The 11,981-nt window shown below is 38.8% G+C and overlaps 1 protein-coding gene across 2 annotated transcripts; it reads right to left on the bottom strand.

Moving 5' to 3' along the window:
• Positions 1 to 5,798: 5,798 nt before the first annotated feature.
• On the bottom strand, positions 5,799 to 11,973 carry LOC114539730 (coadhesin-like). Of its 2 annotated transcripts, XM_028560338.1 has the most exons (8): positions 11,568 to 11,973; positions 11,239 to 11,274; positions 10,600 to 10,828; positions 9,386 to 9,562; positions 8,710 to 8,886; positions 7,867 to 8,040; positions 7,562 to 7,663; positions 5,799 to 6,825 (listed from the first exon to the last, which is right to left on the bottom strand). In XM_028560338.1, the coding sequence occupies exons 3-8, from the start codon at positions 10,736 to 10,738 to the stop codon at positions 6,416 to 6,418; spliced, it is 1,179 nt and encodes a 392-aa protein (XP_028416139.1). In that variant the 5' UTR covers positions 10,739 to 10,828; positions 11,239 to 11,274; positions 11,568 to 11,973; the 3' UTR covers positions 5,799 to 6,415. The 2 variants fall into 2 exon arrangements, with proteins under 2 accessions (XP_028416139.1, XP_028416140.1); XM_028560339.1 differs by lacking the exon at positions 7,562 to 7,663.
• Between the last annotated feature and the right edge of the window lie 8 nt (positions 11,974 to 11,981).

Genomic DNA, 11,981 nt, shown 5'->3' with positions numbered 1-11,981 from the left:
ACCATGTTGCATTAGTTACAAACTTCCGGCCGTAAAACAAAAGCATACAAATTAGTTACACAATTTCCGCGCGTAATACAAAATATGCCAATCTAGCATGACTATATTATCCGTATTTTACCCAATTTCGCAGCCAAACTTAGCATTTGCACTAATTCAAGTACGCCCTATTCTTTTATCTGGCATATGGAACATAAACTGAATTATTTTGGGGGGGAAGGAATATATAATACATATATAATTATGCAAACGATGAAACGAACACAAGGTTCATAAATCCGCTCCGGTGCTGTGTAAACGTATAGCTCCGTTTTGATACTTTTTTGCACCGTTTTCAGACCGATACGGAGTAGTGTATGTAGTGTACTGATATTGTACGTATTTAAGTCACGTGGTTAATCTAGTAACCCGGATGACCACGAGGGATTTAGGGTCTTTGGGAACGAGCTGACTAGGCGTGTAGCATGTAAGATATGTACTAAATAAAGACTAAGGAAAACCTCTAGAGTGTAAACGTAGCCTAAAGGCTGTTTCACACTTAGTACGCGTTTTTTATACGCACTTACACGTACAGATAATTTTAAATGCTTTAAAATGTTATTATTTAACATCTATCGCAACTAATGCATACTAAAATATGTAGAAAACTAAGTTATTTGTGATGATGCCGTGAATAAATCCTGGGAGGCGGGAATTCAGGACACCTGGCACATCAGACGACGGGAGTAATGGAGATTTATGTCACGAATACAACAAGGATATAAAGCAACATGTCATCAGCCTCGTACCCGGGCGCTTTATTGGAAAACATAAAGGCTGCATTCAGCGTAATATAGAGATCTGTGGCTGAGATGTGCGAGCGCGCAGGAGCCACAGATCTCTATATTACGCTGAATGCAGCCTTTATGTTTCCCAATAAAGCGCCTGGGTACGAGGCTGACATGTCATTCAAACATTGAATTAGCAACGAAACTTGTAGAACTCAGAGGAGCTCGGGACAAATTCGACAAAACGGAAAAATATTAATGGCGGCGAAAGAGCTTGCGATTAAGAGACATGTCGAGACATTGAGAGAGATAGTAAACGAAGCCAACAAGCTAGTACGAAAAATCGAGGCAGAGAAAATTACAGCCAAACAAGGAAGCGACGAGACTGATGCATGGATCGAGGAAATTGAAAGAGAGCTTAACGAGGGCGATGAGAAAATAAGTATTTTGGAACAGTGGTTGAATGAAACGCGAGAGAAACGAGAATATAGCGATCACAAAAAGAAAATGGATTTTGAAATTGAACTTCACGATGGCAAGATGAAATTACAAGCTCAGCAGATTGACGAACCGTCAAAGAACAGACGTCAGATGAGATTTCTACCCCAAAAATGCAAAACTGCGGAAACTGACAATCACAGTATTTAATTGATCGTATAGAGACTGGCAGAGATTTGGGGGGCAGTTTTCGGATAGAATTGACAAAACTAATATATCCCCTGTTGCAAAACTCACTTATTTGAGGGAGTTCTTATGCGACAAATTCAAACGTGCGATCGAGGCTCTTCCATTTAATGTGGAGGGCTACAACAGAGTGGTTTCAATTCTCAAGGATAGACTTGACAAGGAAAGCGAGATAGTAAAAACGTATGTAAAAGAGATCCTTGAGCTTCCACGTACAGCAACATCAAGTCCTGAAGGGATGTATGAATTCTATAAGAAGTTACCATATTGTTTACATTCACTTGAGACTATGAAAAAGTTGGACGCTGTGAATGGAACTGTTGCCATGGCATTGGATAAACTACCAAACATACGGGATGACCTAGTATGAGGTGATTCTGGTTGGGAAAACTGGACCTATGTTCAACTCAACGAAGCATTGCCACTTTGGACTCGAAGGAATCCTGTCAGTGAAGCACAGAAACCAGATGATTGGAAGAAGATTGTGGTGTAACCAAATCAGATGGTCATGAGATAAAGAAGACAGCTCATGCTGGGGGGGATAATTGAATTATCTATCCAATAGTGCTAGTGGACGTGGATGGGATTATAACACACGCACTGCTCGATACTGCAGCTGGAAGCAGTCATGCCTCAGGCTGTTAAAATAAAACGAATTGAAATGATGTTAGGATCTACCACCATTAGAGTAGAAGTTTATGCAGCCCGCATAAAATCATTAGATCAGAAATTTGAGCTTGATATTGAAATGTCGAAAGTCAATAAGCCTGAACTAATGAAACTCAATCCAAATTATGCCCGCTTGTTAGAGAGATGCAAACATTTGAATGGTTCAAAATTTGAAGTGTTACCTGCAATGCTTGAATTGAAGATCGTTGCAAGAATCAGTACAGTACAACTGCCATCAATACAACGGCGCATGGCGTACATCAAAACCATTTAGTTCCCGTTTATCAGTTTATTTATCTTCACCGATATAGCCAGGCAATTAAACTTCACAACAAGTCCGCGAGTACAACCCTTTTCAGCCAAGTTGGGTCTACCTATACAATATGTTGTAGGCTTACTTTTCGACCGTTGTATGCGTCTACCGCAATAGTTTTCTCTCTATAATTGGGCATGATTTCCGGATGGGGATTTTTTTATTTACACTTGAATGACGTATATTTGATAAAGATTATTATAGTTGACACAAGTCGGCGAGGCTACTTCCATGTGCAAATATTCAATCTCTTCGAACCACAGGGGCGAAGACTGTAATCTGCAAAGTTTTTAAAGCAAATTCCCAAGTGAAATGTCAGATAGGCTCGTGAATTACCAAAATTTAAACTGCGATCAGTTTCTCTTGGTTTGCTGAAGGGGTTCTAGTTGGCAAGTGTAGTGTTACTCCATGATAACATATCATATGTCACGTCCTGTCAAATCTGGACCACAGGATCGACGACAGGATCTTTTCGTTGTTACGCAACTTGGGCCGGTTGTATGAAAGCCGGTTAGCGCTATCCACTGGATAGTTTTTTTTCAATAGCTTTAAAATTGCCTGTTGCTAGGTATAGACCAATTGCGAAATTTAGTAACCGCTTTTTGAGGATGGATTTGTTGTCGAAGGATACGGTGGTGCTCCTTTCCTGAAAAACGGTGATTCAGGTTCTCTTGTGTTCTTTCGTGATGAAAAAAATGCGAAGCAAGTATTTGCTTATGGTGTTTGCGAAGTGAGTGCTGACTTATTACCAAAGAAAGGTTTCGCCTTCCCATCGCAAGAACTTGCTTCAAAAAAACAGGCGGAAGAAACAAGTTTCAGCCAACAACAGGAAGAGGTGTGTTCCGAACAACTCAACCCAGCAGTCACGACATCGCGGGAGCATGCCGTTTCAAAACAGCACATCACAGTACCCTCGACATCACTGGAACAAGCCTCGCCGAGGCATAACGGAACAAAGATTTCTACCGCGCCCGATCATACCTCCCAAGAACAAACAATTAGTTCCAGTGATTGTGAAAGCGGCAGCAGTAGCCCTTGGAGTGAAGACAGCGATGACGGAGGAATTGTGTTCCAAGAGGAGAAAAATGGGTTATATATCTGTTTACCATTATACACTGCATTGGAGAAACTTGAGCTTTTAGAAGCAGCGTGTTTTAAAGATTGTGCTAATAGCCGGTAATAATAGGAGCTCCTAACTTCAGAGATTATTGAAAATATAACGAGTCAAATATACAGCTTCTTTCAAACTTCAGGTGTTTTAAAAACAACTCACATTGTTGTGCTCGACCTATATACGTAGCTTTTAAAAATAAAGCAAATAGCGTTCTTAGTTTCTAGAAGAAAACAATTTGAAACTTAGGAAAAACGTCGCTCTTTTCATGCGCCGAACCTAATGCAAAGGAGCTCAACCAAAGACTTTAGTTCATTTTCATTAGGTTCGAATTCGGTGCATGAAAAGAGGGACGTTTGACCTAGACCTTAGTTCCTATTATAATTAGAGCACGCCCAATTCAGCCGTTTAGAGAGCCGTAGCTCCCAACACTTCGGAGATAGGCAAACAATTGGGCTAACGAGATTTGTCTTGAGTAAAATGTGTGAATTGATGGATAATAGCGGTAATGACGTCATATTTCTGAGAATTGGTTAATATATGTGGCACGTTTCTTCTCTTTTAGCAAAAATCTCCTTCCAAAAGTCCAAAACCTTAAATCATTGTATATTTATCTATTTTATTGCCCACAGGTTAGAATAATAATAAGGTATACATGTCCATATGTTAGTCTAGTTTAATACATTGTTATTTTTTTATCAAATATTGCGCACTTAAGAAATGTATTAATTAGCTCGTAAACCATATTCTTGCATGGAATGTTTCAAGAGTTCAGAAAAGTGCGCGAAACAGGAGCCGAAAGTGAGTGATTTTGCGAGCTTTTCCTAATTCTCCCAACATTCCCAAGTGTTTGGACCAGGCCATCCGAACACATGCAGAAGCCATTAAGTAATTGTTTTATAAAATAACAACAAGGTAGTGTCAGAGACTAAACAATAGATACAGAACTGGAACCAGTGTACTCACATTTTTATGCGCATGCTTGGCAAGTGCCATAGATTTAAAGTAGAAACAATTCTGCAATTCATCTTAAGTGTGTAAAATGCAATATAGATGACGATATTGTAAAACTCGAGCATGCGCAATTGGTCACTTTTAACTCACGTGCACTAAAAAAAGCAGGTACAAAACAGCTCTGTATCGTTTCCTTTCTCTGCGGTAGTGTTCCAAGCATAGAGATTATAAATAACACTAGAGGAGGCATTGGTATCGAAAACATCAGTCGAAAAAGGGAGCGCGATAATGGAGGGCAAATTCAAGTGCCGGTGCAATGCTCTTGTCAGCTACCTCTGTAGCTCAGTGGCAAGAGCATTGCACCGGCATTGCAAAAGCGTACGTACGATTACTGCCGGAGGACATATAGTTGACACTGCTAATCACTGAGCTCCATTTCACCTGAAGTGACGCTTGTCATATAATAACACCCTTTAAAACCTCTAGAATTTACTTACATCGAGTGAATGCCAAAAATCATAATCGATTTACCCTTAACCATTCCCGGCATTACCAAATTACACATGCATTAAATAAACACGCTTGCTCTTGCCATCTACCTCTGCAGCTCAGTAGGCAGTCGACGATTCACGACGTTGCCAGCTCAACGACGCGCTTGCGAAACAAAGAAACTCAACACGCGAGAAAATAGGTATGCATAATTTGTGGTCCCACGATAGCGTTGCCATCCCAGCGACGCCTTGAAATAAGGCAATTTCACGGCCTCTCGACGACATAAAGCAGCTGCAACGTGTTAGCTGTTTGATAGCTTATATGAAACTGCAATATCAGCTAGACATCAGAGGTTCTGAGCATTATTGAGATGTTTGTATGAATATTTCAAAGCCCTGGCAGCATAATTAATTTCTCGTAGCCTTTTTCCAGCAAATTAATTGACTAGCGTCGTCGAGCTAACCGCGTCGTAGATCGTAAACTCCCTAGTGGCAAGAGCATCGCACCGGCATCGCAAATGCGTAAATTTGATTCTTGCCGGAAGAACTGTAGTTGACGCGTTTTTCCCTTCAACTGTTCATTAAAATGAAAGGTTCGTTAAAATGAAAGGGCAACTTTGGTTGTTTACCATTTACATGGAAATTCCAGTGATTCCATATGGAAAATAAATGGAAAAAGCATATTTCGAAGGCTCAACCAGAAATTTTCCGGAATAAACGGCTTGTTTGAAAAGGTTGTCCTCTCATACCGATTGGGAAGTTTCAAGCGGTTAATTCTGTCCGTCTCAATTTTTTTTACCACTTCCAGGCTCCTCACGATTAAATTTACGCGGTAATTTAAAAAATCAATGTATCGTTTCAGTGCAATTCATACCTCTTCAGCACTGGAGACCTTCCTTTACTGGTACAATACGATTGCGTGGCAATGAACGTGGTAAGTAAAGTAATTCTAACGAATTTGTTTTTAAGTTTGCTTCCTTTTACAACAGAAATGACACCATTGACTTAAAATAAAGATGTCAAAAATTAAAGCCGTTATCTTGGAATTGTTAAATACTCAATGGATTCCGGTATAAATGGAAAGCGCATAATCCGAATGGGATTTTTAACAAATATTTTGCTTACCATTAGCACAATTTCAAACCGGATAGGTTTCCCATGTAAATGGTAAACAACCTTTGTTCCCCTTGTCCCTGCTAGCAAAAGGCAAGGGGGCAGCTGCCCCTCCTGCCCCAACTGCTTCGGCATCCCGGGTTGAATATGCGAGACAAAAATTACAAGAAAACTACACTGATGTTTATAAAGAATATGCAAATAAAAAAACATACTAAGCTACTGTGACGAAGTAAATTTTATGATCGGTCATGAGCAAAGTTAAAAAACCCAGCACGACTTCCAGGGAAGAGAGACAGATGTCCTGTAATTATTAAGCAATCTCGGTTGTGGGACAGTTAGCAATTTCTGTAGGTAATATGACAGGTGAGGGTCGTTCTGGAGTGTCGTAAAGTTCTGTCCCATTTCCCTCTTGTACCGTATTTGTTTTTAAGCACAAATCGTCGTACGGAACGAAAACATTTTTGACATGACGTCCCAGGACGTCATAAACATGCTTGCCAGACTCATCAACATTTCCCCATGCGTTTCGAAGCCATTCAACCGCCAATGGTGGAAATAGTTGGAGTCTGTCATACCAAGATCTCTGCGAAGAATGTGTGTTGACATAATCTCTTCTCCACAGCACAACACCACGCGAATGTTGTGGAATCGGATTTCCATCAGGTGTAAGATTGCCGTACTCTGGAGGGCGGTTCTCTGGAGTTGCGGAATGTGAAGAGTCTATGAGGATTAAAAAAATGCTAATACCAATTTACCAAACTTTTTACCTCTTTTTCCTACCATGCTTGGTGATTGCAACGCTGGCGTCGTTGAAACTCAATAGGAAACATCGCAGGAAGTTGAGCATTGAATGAGAAACAGGGGTAAACTATGTACTGACTGAATGTTAGCTTGTATTATGTGTCAGTCACAAACTTATCAATAATTACAAATTTACACCTATATTACATCTTTACATTTACATTTAATCATGTGCGGACTAGTTCACACTGTAATTGTAAATATTTTTCAGTGCCACAGGCATACATATAAGCCCAGTTTTCAGCATTCGGCCCGTTTCCCGAGCCCTATCGACGGTACTGTTTGGTTTAATCGTCGCAACATACTCTCCACATTTTTTAAGCGGATTGAAGATAATGACGCGGTTTTGAATATGACTAAGAGGACACGTCCTTCCAGGCGAGACCAATGGATCCGAAAATAAAACAGTTGTTATCAAACTATAGGGTGTATCAAAAAAGTGCAAGCCTCCCAGGTGCCTACTATCTTTTGTTATGGAATAGAAACGAACATATATGAATATAAGGTGGCTGCCGTTTTATTGATACACCCAGTACTCAACGAAGTATTAGCTGAATGTGAGCCGTATTTGTGTAAAGACAGTTGGCTACGGTATTGATCTGAATGAATCAGAAACGGTAAAGTAATATAGTCAGGCACAGTAATATATAATCACCTTCTTTGGCTTTTTGTTTTCGAATGAACAAAACAACTGCAATGACAATCACGAAAGAAACAGTAGCAATGATGATAGAAATGGTCCGGTTTTTGGAAACATTTAAAAATTCGCAAAAAAAATTGTTAAAAGATTGAGTAACATAGCGTAACAGAGCAAGCAAGATATTTTTGAAAGATTTTGCAGACTGAAAATGTTTTATGAAAAACGAGCATGATTATGCAGGAACTTGTGAAACACTAAAATGTTTTTGGTGAGGAATTTTGCGTTTTACCCGGATGTACTAAGACCGAAACAATGGTTACCTGAGCAATGTTTCATCTCACATACTTGAACCCGATAAGCTGCTCCCTGCTTACTACAATTCTCACTAAACTCTCCTGGCGGAACATAACATAGTCGCGTCCATATTTCAACACCTTGACCACACGTGACACTGCACGGGGAAGACTTTGTCCAGTTGCCATAAGTACCAGCAACTGCAAAATGAAAATTAGAATGAGATACTTCGACGTTTTGTAAAAAATGTGCCAATTAATAAATAGACAACATTTAACCCTTGTCTGTTCAGTTATGGAACCCAAAAAGTAGCCACGCGCTGCCGAGGAGACTGGTAACTTTTTGTTCTTATCACTAATGGCGTCAAACCGTGTATCTATTACTTAACAGACAACGGTTAAATGTTATCTTTTTGTTTTCTATAATAAAATCGAAAAGGTCCCAAATTAAACAGGCAAACAGGTTGTTTTTATTTTCCCAAATTAGTGCAAAAATTGAAAAGGTAAAAATTATGAGCATATCACGCATAGAGTTCGTGATCTATTGGTTTGAAAATGCGATTAGCTAATTTACAACCCTTGCTAAAGTGTGATTGGCTGACAAAATGAAAAAGTGATTAAATTCGTTAAACTTTTTGTGACGTCATTCCGTGCAGCAGTCTTCTAATAGATCATGGCTCTTGACCAATGAAATGTTACGTATAAAAAAGACAATGTAACGTTATTATATTAACAGCTAGTGACTGGACGTTATAGAACTGAATCAACTGATGGAGCTTCGTGTCGACGATTAAGCCAGATTTTAATGCCAGAAGCGCTGAATATCATGGTGTTACTCTTCAGCATGTATATAGTTGGTTTGACTCTTACTTTGACAAGTTTTTCTTTTACATTTTCTTAATTCAGCCGAGTTTCCCAGCCCACTGCAGTTACTGCCTCCGTATTTGGGTTTAGGATTATCACAATTACGTCGCCATATCTCCACTCCTTCACCGCACGAAACATTGCAAGGAATTCTAACACTCCAGTTGCCATAACCACCGTTTACTAGTAAGAAAACCGGCACATTAATCAAAGTTAGTAAACAACTTGAACGTGGTGTGACCAGTATTGGTCATTTCTATGCAAGGGTGGCAAAGGTGGTAGGGTGAAAAAGACTTAGGCACACACATGAAATGACAACATAATTTTAGTCTGCCTATCCGGGTTAAGTTGATGTTTTCAGCAAAATCATGATGTTGTCATTGATGGTACACTTAGGCTCGTGCGCATCATGAAAAACCGACTATCATCGCTTTTTGCGCCCGGTTTTAGAATTTTAGGAATTATTTATACTATATGTAATGAGGACTTGAACTAAATCTAATTCTCAATTCCCACGCGTATGTGATAATTAAATCATTTACAATGTGTTAATTTCCTGGACACAATCTATTGGTTTGAATTGCTTCTGCTGGTCAATGTTAAAGAAACAAGATAATTTTCTGGGGTCGACTATGCTAACGGCTTATATTAGTTATGCTTGAACAAGATAATATTTCTTTACCTGGACAGGGTTCAGCCAAACAGGATCTGTATTCAACTGACTCTCCGATTTCACTGCAATATTTTCCGCCAAACTTTGGCTTAGGTTTGTCACAATCTCGTTGCCATGTTTCAAAACCTTCGCCGCAACTCACATTACACTTATCTTTTAATGACCAATTCCCATAATTACCGTCAACTAAACAACGTAATAAATGTACTGGTGCTGAATACGAACAGTTTTTGCCCTATATGAAATAAACTTAATAAAATCCATTGTTGGTTGCACTTTTCACCCCTCCCCCTTTTCTCAGTAATTCAAGCCGAAGCTGTAGTTTGAAATCGGCACCGCACGGTAGGCAAGCAGCCCTTCCTCCCGCCCACTAATTACTTTTCTAATATAACATTTATATATAGTGCGCACGTACTGATTGGTCGAGAAGCGTACTGTGTGCTTCTATTTAACAATTTGTCGACGAAGGGGAGGTGTTTACAAGCCTATATTCACTAGCCGAAGGTGAAGTGAATGAGTATTTTAACGTGCTTGTAAAAAGAATAAATAAAGCTTAATGCATATTAGGGCATGTGTGTAACAAAGTTATGAATACTAATTAAGATTGGTTGTATCAAAGTTAATATATTAATTAACAATTCATGAGACCTTTATGGAGAATTACAAATGTATACATGTGACCAAAATGCTGCGCAATGATTGCAAGATAGACTCATTAATTATTCATGAATTTCACAAGGCGACTAATTGTTTTAGTATAAATTTCCAGGTGTTTACAAATAACAATCAACACAATTTCATAAAAAATTATGATTATTTCAAATTGCTTATTTGAAAAACAACGAGTAGCCGACCAGTGACTATCATTTCAGAGACAGTGAATCTTAGTCAATCAGAACGGATGAAAATGAATAGTCACCTCGAAATTTATACTAAAGCTGTACAGAAACGGACGTAGAAAAATTTTTTTGCGTTATAAAAGAAAGAAAGATTTTTTCTATATTTATACACAATTATAGAAACACTTGTAGAGTTTTGGAGAGCTCGACATAACGTAGAAAAACTCGCCCTACGGGCTGCCTCGTTTTCCCACTGATTATTATGTTTTCGTTTTCTTACGTGGCTTATAAGGCAACGCCCAAAATTACAAAGAATGTCTGTACCGAAAGTGCATAGAAAACGAAAAAGAAGTTCTTCAAACATCTGAAATAAACCTGCATCACCTGGTGTACATTTAGGAATCTCACAGTACTCCCATCTTTTGTTCCTATCTGTAGTAAAACACCAAGGCCGTTGTCCTGAGTTCTTGGGATTACGACAGTTATTCTTGGCGTTATTTAATTCTGGATATGTGGTGTTCATGGTATGACGATGTGGACATTGTTCTGTCCATGATTGGCATGGAATACCCGAAGATGTCACTGATATGTTACCATTGTAGCTGCTGACAATCTGTGTGGAAAAGCGATATAGCAGCTGTAGACAATAAACTTAAGTAACCGTGTTTACTGTGTGTCATTTTTTCCTCTTTAGAACGAAACGATATTCTTAAAACTATAGTCACTGAGGAGAACTGACACTAGCATACTGATCTATCATGTCATCATTAGCGCTATATTAAGCTAAGAAGATTTCAGTAACTATGCTATTTGGCATTTCCTATTTTTAGAAAATGCCGCATAATATAACAGGCATGGATGTTGTGTGGCTTCAGAGTACAAAAAGATTCATTTGTGAATGTTTCTAAATCCTATTTGCATCCAGTATATAATAAGATTGATAATTGAAATTAAAAATACATTCACGCAGAGTTTGTTACTTGATTGATTCGTGTAGCAGCTTGAACATAAATCAACACTTACCTATATTTGCACTTGTTCCTACTATTGTGAGTCTATCTGGAATATTACATTGAGAAAATGCTAGTAACTGCCTCACAGTACTGACAAAACATGTAATCAACGCCGCACAAAAAGATATAGGTTCTGGGAGTGAAATTATCGTTAGGTTGCCCAAGCAATAAACGTCACAATGCGTCAAAAATCTTGAATTTTCTTAAAATGCACCTCAGTGGGTAATTTTTTTCAGGGGATAAAGCATTTTTGAGTCAGCTCATAGGACTTGCTTTCTATCATGCAGCATAGAATTAATTTAAACATAAGAAAATGATTTACAGATGTGTCAATTCTACCTGTTGTGTTTCTGAATTCAGTGTACCAGCATTCTGGCGAGTCACCCGCATTTCGGACTGGTTGTAGATCTCCAAGTATGAATTTTTTCTTTCTGGTGTCGCACCCGACCACCGAATTGAAAAATACTTTTTAAAAGTCTCCCTGATGCTTACATAGTCACATAAGTGGTACACGTTAACGCGTGTTTCACGACAAGCTGCCTTCTCTTTATAAACACTTTGCGTTCTGTCACAACTCGGAAAAAATAAATGACAAAGGTATATATTTAGGATTGGAATGCATATTCGCACTTTGGTAACGCTAATCTTCGAATAAAGACTTATTTTTAACTCCCCAAGCCTCTCGAGAGTGTCTTGGACTCGGTTTAGTTCGTTGTTTTTCGTATTTTGTCGAGAAGGAGTTCGAAAAACGTA

The sequence above is a fragment of the Dendronephthya gigantea genome, unplaced genomic scaffold (assembly GCF_004324835.1).
Source record: "Dendronephthya gigantea isolate DGI-Jeju-01 unplaced genomic scaffold, DenGig_1.0 000215F, whole genome shotgun sequence".
NCBI classification, from domain to species: domain Eukaryota; kingdom Metazoa; phylum Cnidaria; class Anthozoa; order Malacalcyonacea; family Nephtheidae; genus Dendronephthya; species Dendronephthya gigantea.
This window is presented reverse-complemented; position numbering and strand designations above follow the sequence as displayed.

Excerpts from the sequence above, each read along its gene's own strand:
- LOC114539730 (XM_028560338.1), bottom strand. The coding sequence starts at position 10,738 with ATGAACACCACATATCCAGAATTAAATAACGCCAAGAATAACTGTCGT. Across the intron at positions 9,563-10,599 it reads GATTCCTAAATGTACACCAG|TTGACGGTAATTATGGGAAT; the intron begins GTGATGCAGGTT and ends TACGTTGTTTAG. Across the intron at positions 8,887-9,385 it reads TTTGGCTGAACCCTGTCCAG|TAAACGGTGGTTATGGCAAC; the intron begins GTAAAGAAATAT and ends TTTTCTTACTAG.